Consider the following 18,083-nt stretch of genomic DNA (forward strand, 5'->3'; position numbering starts at 1 on the left):
GGCCTCTTCAGAGAGCTCGGGCCAGAGCCCCGGCGACCCGCAATGTCCACGGGGCCCCCCACCGCCCCACAGACGAGCCCAGCAGTGCGAAGAGGTGGGAAGCTGGAACCTGCTGAGGTCATTTCCTGTGCCTCCCCGCGAGCTGCCCCAGAGCCGAGCTCTGCCTTTAAGGAGCGGGCGGGCGGGGGAGCAGGCGGGGCGGAGGGAGGGAGCGCAGCAGAGCGTTGAATGGGGCGCGGGGAGGTGCGGATCGCCTCGCCTTTGTACCGCCTGCCTGCGGGCACCACTCCAGGCCCCAGCCTCTCCCCGCCCCGCCCATCCCGACCCCTGCTGCCGGGAAACGGAGACCCGGCGGCTGCTCTGGACTCAGTCGGGATCGGCGCAAGGTCAGCGGCGGACCCGCGCGGAGGGCGTCCGTGCGTCCGCCCGTGTGCCGTGTGCCGGGTGCGCGGCTGGGACGCCCGCGAGCTCGCTAGAGGTAAGTGGCACCATGTGCCCCTTGGGCAGAGATGGGCTAGGGGTGTGCGTTGGCCCGGAAGGTGTTTAGGCAAGGACCGGCCACCTGTGGCCCGAGGGTGATTCCGAAGCAGGTGCCTCCCCGCCTGGAACCGAGCTCCCAACAGCTGGGAGTGCTGGGAGCCGCGCGGTTCAGGCTCGGTACCCCCGTCGGGAGTCGAGGAGTAGACTTTCTAGGGAACACAGGGAGTTTGGGACCAGCTGGATCCAGTTGCTCGCGGGAAGGGCCCTCGGAGTGTACTTGCAGGCTTTCCACCGTGTTGCCTGTGCTGTCGCTCGTCCTCCCCACCTTACCTTAGATGTTTGTCTTGTATGATTTCTCGGTGGTTTTCTTAGGGCTTCTAATGGGTTCAGGCTCGACTACTAGAGGCAGGTCAGCTGTGCAGAAAAGAAAACAAGTCGGGTGCCGAAAGAACGACAGACACCAGGAGCTTTGTGTCCTAGAAGCCTCAGGGAGGAATCGGTCACTAGGGACCAGGGGACCTTAATGGGAGCATGGCAGAGGCAGTTAAGACGCTCATCAGAGAGCGGAATCCGCTCCCTGTTGATTTCTCTCAGTTGGGACATCTCCATAAGCTTCCACTATCAATCCGCCTCATGAAACTCTTCCAGAAAGAGCCTTAGTTCCAGCTAAAACTTCTGCGTGAAAGGTCATTTTAGTAACAATTCTAATGGAAAAGTCATTGGTGCCTTCATAAGACTTTTTGGACTGATATGCGCCATTGTGTATAGTAACATCGCTTAACACTTTATAAAACATTAATTCCAGTATTTCTGCATATGATTATCTCCATTTTACAAGAGGAAACAGACCCAGAAAAAACTGATTTGCTCAAGTTCATATAGCTGAAAAGTGGAAGAGGCCAGACACATCCAATCCTCTTAAATTCCTGAGGATTTGGTCCACTGTCCCTCCCGTCACCCTTCCTCCGTGGTAGGCTGCTGAGAGGGTCTGTTCAGAGCTCAGTTATGGCAGGGTACATCCTGTGCTACCCAACTCATTTAAACTAACAGCTGGGAACCTCTGGTGCCCCCTCTGCCCTCTTCAGAAATCACCAGCTAAGAGGAAGAAGTCTGTACCTACCAGACTTCTCCCCCTCCCCCTGCACCCCTCCTTACCAGTCCCTGCTCTCTAGGAGGCTGAGTACTGTGTGTACGGAATCTGTGCTCCTTCTGGGTTGCCCAGTGCTTTATGTGTGCTGACGGTGAGGTGCCAGGATTCCCTCCCTCCTGATCCAGGTCACTTCGCAGAAGGCTGAGTGCTGAGCCACCATCCGGCAGAGTGGTCTCTCCTTTCTGTAAAAACACTAATGCAAAACTGTCCTCCTCCTCCCCAGGGAAACAGGCACTTTTTTCGGGCTGGAGTATGAATTAAAATAAGCCACAAGGGAGGGCAATTTAGACTATTTGGCCATTTAAAAATGTATATCACGTAATCCTACAATTCCATTTCTAGGACTTTATTCTTCAGATATATTCCGATGTGTATGAAATGATATATACTCATTGAATATTCATTGCTGCATTGTTTTTTTAGCAAAAGGTTTCAAACAACCCAAATGTCTGTCAAGAAGGGACTCTTTTTTAAAAAAAGATTTTATTTATTTGTTTTTTTAGGGAGGGAAGGGGGGGAGAGAGAGAGAGAGAGAAACATCAATGTGTGGTTGCTGGGGGTTATGGCCTGCAACCTAAGAATGTACCCTGGCTGGGAATTGAACCTGGGACACTTTGGTTCCCAGCCTGTGTTCAATCCACTGAGCTATGCCAGCCAGGGCAAGAAGGGACTCTTAAATACAGTCACCCACCATTTAACGAGAGGGTTACGTTGTGATAAATGCATTGCTTGGTGATGCCATCATGTGCAGACATCAGAGAGTGCACTTAGGCAAATCCAGGTGGTAAGCCGACTACACACTAGACTGTGTAGTGTAGCCTGTTGCTCCTAGAGACAAACCTGTACAGCATATTGCTGTAAAAAAAGAGAGAGATTAAATCAAACACAAAACAGAATGATGCAATCGAGAGATTTTTTTGTGTGAGCAGGAAGAGCACAGTCTAACGTAACAATAGAAGTATTCTATAGTAAATACATAAACAAGTAACAGTTGTTTGTTATCATCAACTATTATGTACTGGAATCAAAGTTATACCTATTTGAACTTCCACCCAAGATGGAGGCGTAGGTAGACCCACTGTGCCTTCTCATACAACAATAAGGACAACAACAAATTTAAAAACTAAAACCCCCAGAACTGACAAAATCGAACTGTATGGAAGTTAAACAACCAAGGAATTAAAGAAGAAACATTCGCCCAGCCCAATAGGAGGGGTGGAGATGGGAAGCCGGGAGGAGAGGACTCACGGCAAGGTGGCGGCTGGAGGGCCGGGGGTCCCACATTTGCGTGCAGACAAACTGGGAAGAACAACTAGGGAGCGAGACCGACTGTGAAACTCAGAGTTCCATGAGGGGAAATAAAGCCTTAAAACCTCTGACTGGAAAAACCTGTGGGGGTGTGGCAGCAGGGGAAACTCCCAGCCTCACAGGAGAGTTCGTTGGAGAGACCTATAGGGTCCTAGAACGTACACACGCCCACCCACCCGGGAATCAGCACCAGAAGGGCCCAATTTGCTTGTCGGTAGTGGAGGAAGTGACTGAAAGCTAGCAGAGAGCCGAGCAAGTGGCATTGTTCTCTCTTGGACCCCTCCCCCACAGACAGCACCACAACCACAATGCAGCAAAGTGTGTTGTCCCGCCCTGGTGAGTACCTAAGGCTCTGTGCATTACTACATAACCGTTGTTCTGAGACAAAGAAAGATGGCCCAAATGAAAGAACAGATAAAAACTCCAAAAACACAACTAAGTAACAAAGAGATAGCCAACCTATCAGATGCAGAGTTCAAACATTGATAACCAGGCAGCTCACAGAAATGGTTGAGTATGGTCGCAAAATGGAGGGAAAAGTGAAATAAAGGAAAAGTACAGGGAACCAACAGTGACTGGAAGGAAATCAGAACTCAGATCAACGATTTGGATGGGAAGGAAGAAATAAACATTCAGTCAGAGCAGAGTGAAGAAATAAGAATTTAAACAAATAAGGAGAGCATAGGAACCTCTGGGACAACTTTGAGCACTCTAAGATCAGAATCATAGGAGTGCCAGAGGAGAAAAGGAAGAGCAAGGAATTGAAAACCTATTTGAGAAAATAATGGAGAACTTCCCCAATCTGGAAAAGGAAATAGACTTCCAGGAAGCTCAGTCCCAAAGATGTTGGACCCAAGGAAGCACACACCAAGGCACATCATCGTTACATTACCCAAGATTAAAGATAAGGAGAGAATTTTAAAAGCAGCAAGAGAAAAGGAGTTACCTACAAAGGAGTGCCCATAAGAGTATCAGCTGATTTCTCTAAAGAAACCTTGTAGGCAAGAAGGGACTGGAAAGAAGCATTCCAAGTCATGAAAGTCAAGGACCTACATCCAAGATTACCCTATCCAGCAAAGCTATCATTTAGAATGAAGGACAGATAAGGTGCTTCCCAGATAAGGTCAAGTTAAAGGAGTTCATCATTACCAAGCCCTTATTATATGAAATGTTAAAGGGACTTACCTAAGAAAAAGAAAAAGATCAAAACTATGAACAATTAAATGACAACAAACACAACTATCAACAACCAAACCTAAAACAAACAAACAAACAAACTAAGCAAACAACTAGAACAGGAACAGATTCACAGAAATGGAGATCACATGGAGGGTTATCAGCAGGGAAACAGAGTGGGGAGAACGGGGGGAAAAGGTTACAGGGAATAAGAAGCATAAGTGGTAGGTACAAAACAGACAGGGGGAGTTTAAGAATAGTCCAGGAAATGGAGAAGCCAAAGAACATATATGTATGACCCATGGACATGAACTAAGAGGGGTGAATGCAGGTGGGAGGGACGGTGCAGAACAGGCAGAAATGAAGGGGGAGGGAATGGGACAACTGTAATAAGATAATCGATAAAATATATTTTAAAAAATATGTACTGTACATAATATGTGCTGTACTTCTCTACAACTGGCATCACCACAAATTTGTGAAGCATGCGTTGTGCTAGGAGATTACATGGGCTGTGACGTCCATAGAAGATAAAAATTTCTCAGTTCCACTGTCTTTTGGGAACCATTGTGTAGCATTTCATCATTGACCAAAACATTGTTATGTAGCACATAATAGATTTCAATAGAGATGTTAAAAAGCGTGGAGGGCAAATGGGGTAGGTATGTGTGTTGCTACAGAATGATCTCTAAGTCATATTAAGTGTGGTGTGTTTAGTGTGCCGCCATCTGTGTGTGTATATGCAACATACATGTGAATGCTTGTCTGTGCACTGAATGTCTCTGAAAGACACAAACCCCCATACCACTGGTTTCCTGATGTCTCTGAAAGACATAGAACAATGTAACAATGGTTTCCTGAGGAGAACTACGGTTGAAGTGCAGGGGTAAGAAGAATCCTTACTTTGCATTGTTTACTTTTTTGTTCAACTTTCAAAGATTAAGAGGTAAAATCGTTTTTAAAAATCCCCGACCTTCTCTCCAAGGTGGATCAGGTGGTAAGCACCTCTAGGGGCCGCATCTCCTGCGCCTCACAGGGCACTGTTGGTTTGTCTGTGTTTATTGATGGCAGCTGTCACTTATTGAATGCTTACTGTGTGCCAGGTTTTCGTAATATCCCCTTTAATTCTCAAAAAAACAAAACAAAACAAAAACCCCGCATAGCATGGTCTGCAAAATTACTAGTTTTGTATGGTTCATATTAATGTTATTGCCCTCAATTCCAAACAGGAACTGAGGCTCACAGAAGTTGAGCAAATAATTTAAGGTCACAGGATTAATTAGTGCCTGAGCCAGTATTCAAACCCAGGCCTGGGTGGTGCCTGAGTGCGGGATCTTCCCCACTACACTCTGTTGTTTCTCTCTGCTGGTTTTGTTCTCTAGGGATGCTACTCCTGGTTGTCCAGCCCCTTCTTTTGGTATTTAGATCCCGGGAGGCTGGAACTTGCCTTTTCCTGTTCTCCCCCAACGCTGTGAAATGGGGTGCTCAGCACACAAACAAGGTCAAATGCGGGTTGTTGGCTTGATCAGATGACGAGGCCAGCTCGGAGGGAGCTGTGTCCCTGTGTCCACTCACCCTCCACAGTCCATCCTCAGAAAGGAGGCACAGAGTTCTTCCTCTCCCACCGCTGGGCGGGTGGTCAGGCTAGTGGAGTAGAGCACTTTCAGAAGAAGGTGGTAGCCCATCGCCAGCAAGTGGACATCACAAAAGGGGCTCACACTCAGGGCGTGAACCATAGTGAGGTGACACGAGGGAGCCCAATGGGAACTGTACCCGGAACAGATGCCCCATTACCCTCTGGTGCCCCCTACGGCAACCTCTGACCTCTTTCTTTTAGGCTCTCGTGTTGATTGGCCACCTTTGCAGAGAAGTTCAAGGATATTCAGACTGGAGAGCTGAGCCTTGCGAGCCACCAGTCTTTATTCATCTTTTTTTTTTTAAAGATTTTATTTATTTATTTTTAGGGCGGGAAGGGAGGGAGATAGAGCGAGAGCGAGAGAGAGAGAGAGAGAGAGAGAGAAACATCAATGTGCGGTTGCTGGGGGTTATGGCCTGCAACCCAGGGATGTACCCTGGCTGGGAATCGAACCTGGGACACTTTGGTTCCCAGCCCACGCTCAATCCACTGAGCTACGCCAGCCAGGGCTATTCATCTTTATGGACTCAACATTGCATATAGGAATCACTTGACAAAAGTTGGTTGAATTAAACTTAATCTCAGCATTTTGTCAATTTCTGGTCAAATTCCTCAATTTCCCAGAGGCGTCCCAGGCCAAGTTTGTGTTTTCTCTGACACGGCCCCGAGTCTGAAGTCAACTAACTACTCCCTGTGCCCTCTTTCCACCACCCATCCCACCCGAAGCCCCTTCCTCCGAGGCGCATCTCTGCCGACCCCTGTGAGGCGTCAGTCCGGGGCGCTGGAGGACTCGGAGTGTCACGGGCCGGTGTGAAGCCCACGGCAGTCATTTGACTCGCACTGCTCAGCAGTTCAGCATGCTGGGCACTAGTGGGAATCAAGAGAACTGGGTTTCACAGGAGTGGCCATGAGTTGATGATAATTGCAGCTGGGGGGAGGGTAGGTACATGGGGATTTATTGTACTGTTCTCCCTAATTATGGGGGGTGGGGGGTTGAGCTTGTTTTTGCCTCCATCTCATGTCCCTTCTCTCATTTTCCCATCCATTTTTGCCATTAATGTTGTATCTGTGTTAAACCAGCCTGGTGGCGTGAGACTCTACCACCACTGCCGAAGCATCTTCATGGAAAGAGGATGTTCTCACTGTGGGGGAATCAGGATTCTCGGCCCAGCACTGATACTACTTAGCTCTGTCTCTAAGCAAGTCACAGGCGTGATGAGTTTTCTCATCTGCTCATTGACCTATCTCAGGGATACTGTGAGGATAAGGAAACGTGTAACGCTTGTGCCGATGCTGTGCAAAGTTAAGAACCATTCTGTAGGTTTATTTCTGCTCATCCCTGTGCATCTTTATGGGAGGTACAAGTGCAAGGTGACTTAGCAGGTGAGGTTCAGCTTACTGGTATCTTCCCTTTGTATCTCGGGTTTTATAGCTGCTTCTCTGACCACCTGCTTGTGTTGAAAGGGCCTCTGAGTGGGCCTTGTGCTTGGCAGCAGGCACCTTGCTCCAGATCTGTTTTGAAACTTCTTAGCTCTCCACGTGTGGAGACAAGCCTAGCGTGAAGCCAGCCCTCTGGCCAGCATCCCAAAGAGCAGGGAGAGGATTAGCAGGCACCTGACCAGTTCAAAACCATGATGTCATGAAGATGCTGGATCGGGGGAAGCACTCCCTTCAGTCTAGATATAATCCTAGATGTCAGGGCCAGGCAGAGGCCAATGACGCATTTTGTTTCCAAAGGCCCTGGAGATTTTGATACTTGGGATTTCCGCCCCCCAGGGAATCTGAGCCACAGCTTTGACAATCAATAAGAGATGATTAAAACCCACCAAACTCAACACCACAAAACAATTGTTTCCCCTGTCCCTTGCTTTCACTTGGATGCTTTCAGTGCTAATTCTTAGCTCCAGGCCAGGTGCAAGACTTTCAGATCCTAGTTTCACATGTACCACTTTTTAAAGGTTTATCTGCGGAAAAGCAAAAGCCCCTTAAGAGACAAAGCAAATCAGATGTGAGCCTGGGAGCCTTCTCTGGAGGCCCCCACAAGGTTTTGTTTTGTCTTTTCAGCTGTGATCTTAGCTCAGTGGAGGTCCTGTTTTGTTTTTGTCTTTTGTCTTCCTGCCCGTTCCTGTTGGTCCCAGGCCTTTGAGGTGGGGATTGCTGGGAGGTCACAATGTCGGGATTGTTTGCGGTGGCAGTTCCGGGAGAGCAGGGCTGAGATCATAGGTCCAGTGTTCTGAGTCGCCCAGAACCAAAAGACTTAAGACACCAGACCCATCAGTGGTTTAATTGTTGGGCCTTCCCCTACAGGTCTGTTGACCCTGTTTTTTAAATGAAAAGTCAGGACATGTGATAAGTGTCTGTGCTTATGGCGTTTATGGTGTCAGAATAGTCGAGACCAGAGTACCCTGAAAAATCTGGAATATCGGCTCATCTTCGTGCCCACAATCCTGAAAGATCTTATAAAACATTTCTTTCATTCCTAACGATCTACCTCAGTCTTTGTGAAATCAGAATTCCTTCCAGTTTCTGGATGGGTGAGGAGCACAGTGGCTAAGAACAGGGACTTTGGAATGAGAACCCTGGTGTGGGACTCTGTGTGTAAGCCAGCCAGCCTCTTGGTCCCTCAGTGTCCTCACGTGAGACCGTGGACTACTGCCCACCCCGTAACTCATGGGTTGTAAGGATTAAAGAGGCCAGGCGTGCCAGGCGTACAGCAAGAACTCAGTGAATGATTGCTGTTTGTGGTATGTAATGGGAGAAAGACACTTGTAGAAGTGCACTGTGAGGTGAGAAGCATCATTGGTGGTTAACCCACGGAAGACAGGCTCCCGGGTGCACCTCCCGGGCGGCAGTGCAGGCGGTGGCTGGGTTTCTGAGGCCACATGGCTCCTGTGGAAAGGGAATGGGGACGTGAAAAAGAGCAAATGTGCATCACAGAAAATTCCAGGGTTACATTCAAGTTGAGTGACCAGCATAAAGAGCCCCCATGTACCCCTCAGCCAGCTTCAAAAATTAACATTTGGATAAATCTTACTTCACGTATCTCCCTCCCCTCCACTGCTCACCCCCTACCATGAAGCAAATCACAGACATTAGATCATTGTACATCGTGTGTATCCCTAACAGATGACATTTTTAAAATATCAACCTAAAAAAAAGGACGATTGTTCTTTAAAATTATTACCTAATACTAGGATGATCGTATGTCATGGTTTGGGACAGACCAAGTTTTTGCTTGTTGTCAAACGTAGCTACTAGTAGCAGCCCGGTGGGGGGGGGGGGGTGGTGTTTAAAGTCCTGTTGGTGGCTGTGCCTCCCAGCCCCCGTCCTCTGTGCTCGTCTGTGCCTGTATCTCTTCAATCACGCGCACGCGCACACACCCTTCATTTTCTTCTTCTTCTCTAGAGTATGTCCAGGAGAGTCTGGGTAAATTCCCCTGGCTGGGGAAATTATAGGTGTCTATTTGATTTGTTCTGAGTTTAAAGTGTTTTCCAAAGGTCTGTGGCTTTCTCCACAGGCTGCCCCATTTCCCTGCTCCTATTGACCTGTATATTGATTAGCTATTGTGACTGCATGGTAATTTTGCTATTAGACTTCCTTGCAAAACTCAGAGACAAGGGACCTCTGTCATCCATCTTTGCATCTCCAGTGCTTAGAACAGTGTCTGGCACATAAATGTTCATTGAATGGATAAAAATTTGTTAAATGGAATTATTGAATGAAAAAATAAATGAGCCCTGCCCTGGCCGGTGTGGCTCAGTTGGTTGAGCATCATCCTGTAAACTGAAAGGTCGCCAGTTTGATCCCTGGTCAGGGCACATGCCTGAGTGGCAGGTTCGGTCCCCATCTGGGCACATACGACAGGCAACCAAGCGATGTTTCTCACATCAATGTTTCTCTTTTTCATCCATCTCCCTCCCTTCCCCTCTCTCTAAAATCAGTAAGCATGTCCTCAGGTAAGGATAAAAAAATACATGAGACTAGATTTTTGTTGTGGTTTCTCAGGTCTTGTGATCCCAAAGAGGTTGCTCAGCTAACCTGTGATAGAATGAGACACACTGAGCTAAGGAAGGGGCCACAGGAACGGGGTGGGGGGGCAGGCACTGGCTCACCTGCCCCTGCCCTGTTTTCTCTGCCCTCCTTTGGTCTCCTCTCCATCCTTCCCTACAGAACTCTTCCTCCCACACTTACTTATCTTTCCCTCTCTCTCTGTGCTTGTTCTCAGGGCTCCCTGGAACATCCAGAAGTTGAGTCCATCATGGCTGAGCTCAAGCTGGAGACACAGACCAGCATGGACTGGCAGACACGCTGCCTGGCCCTGGAAACCCAGCTTTTCCGGTTCCGCCTACAGGCCGGCAAGATAAGGGAGCTGCTTGCTGACAAGGTGAGTTCTGGAGAGCAGGTGGCTGCCTAACCTCACTGTAGGAGTCTGTGTCTCCGAGGGCCAGAGTTAGAGAGGGAGAGTTGGGGAAGATTAACTATCTCTCGTTTTTGTTTTATTTACACATTTTTAATGGAAATATATTTGACATATAGCTTTGTGTAACTTAAGGTGTTCAACATGTTAATTTCATACATTTATACATTGTAATATGGTTGCCATCATAGTGATGATTAGCTCTATCGTGTTAGTATTATAATTTCTTTTAAATATTTTATTTATTTTTTTAGAGAGAGAGGAAAGGAGGGAGAGAGAGGGAGAGAAACTCAGTGTGTGAGAGATACATTACTCGGTGTCCTCTTGCATGCCCCCAACTGGGGACCTGGCCCACAACCCGAGCATGTGCCCTGACTGGGGATCAAGCCTGCGACCTTTTGGTTCACAGGCCGGCACTCAATCCCCTTGAGCCACACCAGCCAGGGCTGTCATTTCTTTTCAGTGGTTGGAATGATTACATTCTCCATGTTCACTATACTGCACATTTGATCCTTAGGGCATACTTACTACTCATTACAATAAGGTTGAATTTTAATAAGATGCTTTTCAAACATGCAAATGGAACCCACCCAAGGAAGTTTTTTTAGGACCAAAATCAAAGCAGTTTATTAAGCTGTTGTCATCTGGCATTCCCCCCTACTCTGCTTCTTTGCATGGCGCAGCAAAGAAATGACACAAACCGTCTGGGTCCTCCGTCACCTCCTGCACCACATGTGGCTGCAATGGAGGTTCTACTATTCCATTAACATCTCTTCTGTGCAAGGGAGGAGGATGTTTTAGGAGAGGAAACTGGAAATCTCCACCCTGCTGTTCACCCTCTATTAAGCATAGGAGCCACAGAAGGCAGCCTGGTTTCCTGGTGACAAGGACACAGGCTGTGGAGCCAGATGTACCTGGCTCTGCCACTTACTACCTGTGTGACTCTGAGCAAGTCTATTCACCTCTAAGGTAGGGACACAAATGTCTACCTTTTGGAGTTATTTTGAGAATTGTATCAGATGACATATACAAAGGTTCTGGCATAGAATAGGTCTTAAATGGGAACAATTATTATCTTTACAGGCTTGGGTGGGCTGGTCTGGGAAAGTGACCACCATTCATAATGTTTCTGTAGGAAGGTAGCTTCCAAATGGCTTTCAGTGGTATTTTGGAACATAACTTATCTAGAGAGTAGAGACCTGCACTAAAGTGTGTGCGCGCTCTCTCTCTCTCTCTCTCTCTCTCTCTATATATATATATAATATTAATTGAGTCAACCATGCTCTGTATAGTTTTGTTTATAGCATTCGTCTGGTTAGCAAACCCTTCTTTTACAGTGCAAAAGTAAAATTCAGGCCACCTTCCTCCCAGTAATGTCAAAGTCTTGATTAGTAAAGCCTGAATAAATGACCCGCTTTAGTGATCGGCCCAAGCCTGGAGTCCAGGAAGACAAGTTATTGGCATCAAATTTGTATTTCCACTGATGAGGGGAGTGGCCCTCAACTAGCCTGGACTAGAACTCGTGAACCTTGGGTCTGTTGGCATTGCCATCTCATTCAGGCTTTGCAGAACAGTTTGGCAGGGTTCCTACGTTTGTGGTTCAGGCCCTGCAAATAGAAAGGGTAGAAATCTACCACCCTCAGGGAAAGGGAAGCAGGCTTTAGATAGTGCTTCTCAAACAGTGGTCCTGGGACCCCCTATGCCAGAAACCCAGAGTGTTTGTTCAGCTTGTGCGTTCCTGCCCCCGCCCAACCTTCATGATTCAAGTCTCCTGGGGTGCTGCTCATAATCTGCATGTTTAACAAGCTCCCAGAAATGGATATCATTCACTATGAAACTTGAGAACCTTGCCTTAAGTTATAGGATTGGGGAAGGTAAGGATAAGTAGGGATCAGCCAGCTAGTCTGAACACATCTCAGAGGGGAGAGACTTCCATTTCCAGTAATATGGACAACGAAACAACCCAAAAAAATGACCACTGTGACATACCTAGACATACTGGATTAAATATTTAAAATATCCTTCTCAGTTTAGAGCTGCATACTGAAAAAAAAAAGGGATCTTCAGCAGCCAAAAGAAAGAGGAAGAACCCAAGTGGTACTTGACTCTGGCAGCTGAGTGGGATGGGGAGTGTGGCCGGCCTCCCTGCAGTGACGAAAGGTTTGAGGGTTGAGTTTTAATGCCTGTGGAGAGGGAGGTGAGGTCTGGGCATTTGGAGGCTGGGCCTGGCACTGAAACGTCCATGTAACGTCAAGACTATTAAAGGGCCTTGCCCCAAATGAGGGTAGACGAAGAAAAGAAAATCACCTGCCTTCACAAGGGATATGACAGAACAGCTTCTCATACTGAGCCAAGGCTCTGGGCAGGAAAAAAAAAAAAAGAAGAAAAAAATGTTCCCTGAAAACCTGATGGTGATACTGGTTTAACATTAGAATTTCTACTCTGTGAATTAGGAGCCCTAAGTGCTGGGCCAGAAATAACCTTGGGAGTCCTTGTTGGAACAGGCACAGAACCTCTCTGGAGAAACAGACCTCAACCCAGACCCTACAGAATCCTCACAAGAACAAAAATAAGCCTTAAGGAAGGTGAATGTATGATCCAAAATGACTAAATACTGAGAAAATAATCTATACCTAGTGAGAGTCCAAATATACAATAACTATGGGGGTCTTGTCATGTAGAACTGTTGGCAAGATACTATAAAATAAGTGAATTTAAAACTCTTGAAGACAGTCCTGGCTGGTGTGGCTCAGTGGATTGAACACCAGCCTGTGAACCGAAAGGTCATGGGCTCGATTTGTAGTCAGGGCCCATGCCTGGGCTGTGGGCCAGGGCTCCAGTGGGGGTGTGCAAGAGGTAGTCAGTTGATGTATCTTCTGCACATTGATATTTCTCTCCTTCTCTTTCTGCCTCCTTTTCCCTCTCTCTAAAAGTAAATAAATAAAATTTTTTAAAAAAACTGTTGAAGACATAATGAAGTAATTGAAAACATGAGACAAGAACAATACACTATTCAAAAAGATCAGGTAGACTTTAAAAAGAACCCAGTAGAACTGCTAGAAGTGAAAACTGTTTTCATTGAAGTGAAACGTTCAGTGCATAGATTAAACACCTGATTAAACACCAGTCTGTCTGATGACACGTAATGAACCAAAATGTGGGTCTGAGGAGACCTGTAGAACGTGGCACAGAGAAAGAAAGACACATAGGCTGAGACAGGGATGCTAGAATTATAAGATCCTATATAGGATTTTAGAAGTGGAGAAGAGAGAAAAGGAGAGACATTAACAAAGAATAATGGCTTTGAGCCCTGGCTGGCATAGCTCAGTGGATTGAGCGCGGGCTGGGAACCAAAGTATCCCAGGTTCGATTCCCAGCCAGGGTACATTCCTGGGTTGCAGGCCATAACCCCCAGCAATCGCACATTGATGTTTCTCTCTCTCTCTCCTCCCCTCCCTTCCCTCTCTAAAAATAAATAAATAAAATCTTAAAAAAAAAAAGAAGAAGAATGGCTTAAAATTGTCCAAACTTGATGAAAGACATGAAGCCCCAGATTCAGGAAGACGATTGAGTGTAAACAGGATACATTTTTTTTAAAGATTTATTTATTTTTAGAGAGGGAAGGGAAGGAGATAGAGAGAGAGAGAGAGAAACATCAATGTGCGGTTGCTGGGGGTTATGGCCTGCAACCCAGGAATGTACCCTGGCTGGGAATTGAACCTGGGACACTTTGGTTCCCAGCCCACGCTCAATCCACTGAGCTACACCAGCCAGGGCTTAAACAGGATAAATTTTTTTAAAAATCCATGTCTACTGTACTAGCTAGATTGTAATTTGGCTGCTATAAGAAAGAATCCAGCCCTGGCTGGTGTGACTCAATTGGTTTTATGTTGTCCTACAAACTAAAAGGATGTGGGTTCAATTCTTGGTCAGGGCACATGCCTGGGTGTCAGGTTTGGTCCCCTGTCTGGTATGTGCAACAGGCAATCAATCGATGTTTCTCTCTCACATCAATGTTTCCCTCTCTTTCTCTCTCCCTTCCCTTCTCTCTAGAATTAATTTATATAAAAAAGGAAAAAATTTAAATAAGAAAAAGAAAGAACCCAAAATAACAATGGCTTATATCAGACAGAGGCTTACTTTCTTCTCATGTAGGACCTCAGACATAAACAGTCTAACTCTAGGGTGATGCCTGCTGCATGTTTGAAGATGCTTCATCCTAATGTCTGCCCAACTCTTGCTTTTAAGTGTGTGACTAGGAGGTTACATTCATTTCTTCTGTTCATATAACATTGGTAAAAACTTGGTTACCCAGCTGCAGGGAAGATTGGAAAGTAGAGTTTCTTTTTTGGATAACCATGTGCTCTGCTAAGTTGGAAGCTCAATTTACATGAGAGAGAAGGGGAGAGCAGATGGGGAGCAGAACTGGGAACCATTTAGCAGTAGGTAAGCCTAGAATTTGAGTTTAGAATAATAGGAATAACACATAGAGTATATAACTTTCAAATCAATTGAGCAGGGAAATGTAATAAAGGAAGTCTATTAAATCCAGGCAGGGGTAGGAAAAAAGAGTATAGAAAAAGAGGAGTAAATACAAAGTACCAAATGCCTATTTTGAGAGGCTTCTCACCAAGATGGAGGTATAAGTAGATATACTTCACTTCCTCACACAACCAAAAGAAGGATAACAACCAATTTAATAGCAAAAAACAACCTGAACTGCCAGAAAATCAAACTGTATGGAAGACCAACAGCCAACGAGTTAAAGAAGAAATATTCATCCAGACCGGTAGGAGGGGTGGAGACGGGCATCCCAGGTGAAGAGGATGCATGGCAAGGTGGTCGCTGGTGGACTGGGTAGTCCCACATTCACATGCAGATAAACCAGGAGAAACAACTGCAGATTGAGACAGACCATGCAACCCAGAGTTCCAGTGTGGGCAAAATAAAGCCTCAAAACCGTAAAATAAAGCCTCTGGCCGTAAAATCCTGTGGGAATTCCAGCAGTGGGAGAAACTGCCAGTCTCACAAGAGAGTCCTTTGGAGGAGCCCATGGCATCCTAGATGTACACAAGGCCACCCACCCAGGAATCAGCACCAGAGCAGCACTTCAAAGGGCACAATTCACTTGTGGGTAGTGGGGCAAGTGACTGAAAGGGGGGCAAGAGCTGAGCAAGTAGCATTGTTCCCTCTCTGACCCTCCCCCCACATACAGCACCACAATGTTGAAAAGTGGGTTCCCTGCCCTGGGGAATACCTAAGGCTCCACTCCTTACAACATAGCAGGTGCACCAAGACAAAGAAATATGGCCCAAATGAAAGAACAGATGTAAACTCCAGAAAAATAACTAAGTGACGAGGAGATAGCCAACCTATCAGATGCAGAATTCAAAACACTGGTAACCAGGAAGCTCAGAGATATAATTGAGTATGGCCGCAAAATAAAGGAAAAAGTGAAGGCTATGACAAGTGAAATAAAGCAAAACATATAGGGAACCAACATGGAAGGGAAGGAAACCAGAACTCAAATCAACAATTTGGAAAAAAGGAAGAAATTAACATTCAACCAGAACAGAATGAATAAACAAGAATTCAAAAAAATAAGAGGCTAGGGAACCTCCAGAACATCTTCAAACATCCCAACATCCGAATCATAGGGGTGCCAGAAGGAGAAGAGGAAGAGAAAGAAATTGAAAACTTATTTGAAAGAATAATGAAAGAAAACTTTCCCAATCTGGCAAAGTAAATAGACTTCCAGGAAGTCCAGGGAGCTCAGAGAGTCCCAAAGAAGTTGGACCCAAAGAGGAACACACCAAGACACATCATAATTAGATTAGCCAAGATTAAAGATAAAAAGTGAATCTTAAAAGCAGCAAGAGAAAAGGAGAGTTACCTACAAAAAGAGTTCCCATAAGGCTATCAAACTTTGCAGGCAAGAAGGGGCTGGAAAGAAGCATTCCAAGTCATGAAAGACAAGGACCTACATCCAAGATTACCCTATCCAGCAAAGTTATCATTTAGAATGGAAGGGCAGATAAAGTGCTTCCCAGATAAGGTCAAGTTCAAGGAGTTCATCATCACCAAGCCCTTATTATATGAAATGTTAAAGGGGCTTACCTAAGAAAAAGAAGATCAAAACTATGAACAGTAAAATGACAACAAACACAACTATCAACATCTGAACCTAAAAAGCAAAAACAAAACAAATTAAGCAAACAACTAGAACAGGAACAGATTCACAGAAATGGAGATCACATGGAGGGCTATCAGCAGGGAGGCGGGGAGAATGGGGGAAAAGGTACAGGAGAATAACAAGTATAAATAACAAGCAGGGGGAGGTTAAGAATAGTCTAGGAAATTGAGAAGCCAAAGAACTTATACGTACGACCCATAGATATCAACTAAATGGGAGGAATGCTGGAGGGGATGGGGGTACCAAGTGGAGGGGGATAAAAGGGAGAAAAATACGGGACAACTATAATAGCATAATCAATAAAATATACTTTAAGAAGGTAAACAAATGCAACAGTAGAAATAAATTCAAATATATTGGTCATAAGGAGACATATATAAGAATGTATATTGCAGCATTGGTGTTTGAAAAATGGGAAAAAATCTAAATGTCTATCCACAGGGAATGGATAAACATTGAGTGTGTTTGTACAATGGAATATGACACTGCAGTTAAAAATAAATCCAGTAGAGCTGCATTGGTAAATTCGATAAATCTCAAAAACCACCCTTGAACCAAAAAGGTCAGAAGGAGATATATAATTAAGTTTGTGTAACGTTTTGAAACATGCAAAGTGGTAGAGTCTGTTGTTTAGGGGTACATACAAATCGTAATACCAGGAGAGGAGTAACATCAGGGAGCAGTACACAGCAGGCCTTGGCTGTCTGTGATGATCCATTTTTAAAAACATTTATGACAAAAATTAAAATTTGGCATAGCTGGATGGGGGATACATGTTTTATTAAAAATGATTCTCTACATGTTTCTGTTGGCCTGAAATATTTCAAACTAAGAGACGTGTTGAAGTCTTCCTTTCTATTCCCCAGGAGCCTTAAGCACGTTATTAATAAACACCTTCTTTCTCCTCAGCTCCTTGGGTCTGGGTAGTTTGAACTTTCATACTATCAGCTCCTTCTCTTCCTGTCCGCTTTTGATCTTCCTGTAACCAGAATGGCCTCCCATAAAAATGCTGAGAGCTCAGAGTGCGACTTGGGTAAAGAAAGAGGAAGCATGCGGACACAGGGCAGAAGAGACCAGGAGTGTGGGAGGGGAGAGGGGAGGAAGATATCTTAAGTGGGGAGCGTGGGCTGGGGAGCGTGGGCTGGGGGGCGTAAGTAAGCAAGAGGGCTGAGACTTAAGGAAGAGGTGTGCTGGAATTCTTGGTGGGAACTCTTGAGGCCATAAACACCATGTTGCTCCTTGTGGGATCTGTGCTTGTCACCTGATCCCACCTGTCACCTGATCTGTGCAATCATCCCCAAACCAAGAGGTTTTCCACAGTGTAGCAAGGTAAGTTTCCAATCCCAGGAAGAGATGGTTGGGTTTCTCAGGAGAGCTCCCTCTGAGAGCTGAGTCCAGTCTTGTCTCTGTCACTCATCCCAGAGCTTGTCAGTCATCATCAGTACCCACCCGCACCTGGTGAGCCAGGTCAGTGGGGTCCCTCTGGCCAGCCCTCTCACTCACTTGCCCCCTTCACCTGTCCCCACAGCTTGCTCATCTGTGCCAAGGTGCGGAGCCTGGGTGACCGATGGCTGCTCACTCACTGCTGGCTGTCGTGCAAGGCAAGCCAAGCCTGGGTGTTTCCCAGGGGACGGGCCTGCCCCGATCAGATTCCAGCCACTGGCTGCTGAGGCTCTGAAGCGTGCCCTTCCTCCTTCCCCACCACGCAGCCTACTCAGACCTG

At 46.1% G+C, this 18,083-nt stretch overlaps 1 protein-coding gene across 1 annotated transcript in view; it reads left to right on the forward strand.

Annotated features, from left to right (window-relative positions):
* The first annotated feature begins 212 nt into the window (after positions 1-212).
* Positions 213-18,083, forward strand: part of PLEKHH1 (pleckstrin homology, MyTH4 and FERM domain containing H1) — a 53,645-nt gene continuing 35,774 nt past the window's right edge. The window contains exons 1-2 of the mRNA XM_028507422.2: positions 213-478; positions 9,976-10,134. Coding sequence (XP_028363223.1) covers positions 10,009-10,134 — 126 coding nt within the window. The 5' untranslated portion in view covers positions 213-478; positions 9,976-10,008. The remainder of the gene's footprint in view (positions 479-9,975; positions 10,135-18,083) is intronic.

This window comes from Phyllostomus discolor, chromosome 1 (genome assembly GCF_004126475.2).
Source record: "Phyllostomus discolor isolate MPI-MPIP mPhyDis1 chromosome 1, mPhyDis1.pri.v3, whole genome shotgun sequence".
NCBI classification, from domain to species: domain Eukaryota; kingdom Metazoa; phylum Chordata; class Mammalia; order Chiroptera; family Phyllostomidae; genus Phyllostomus; species Phyllostomus discolor.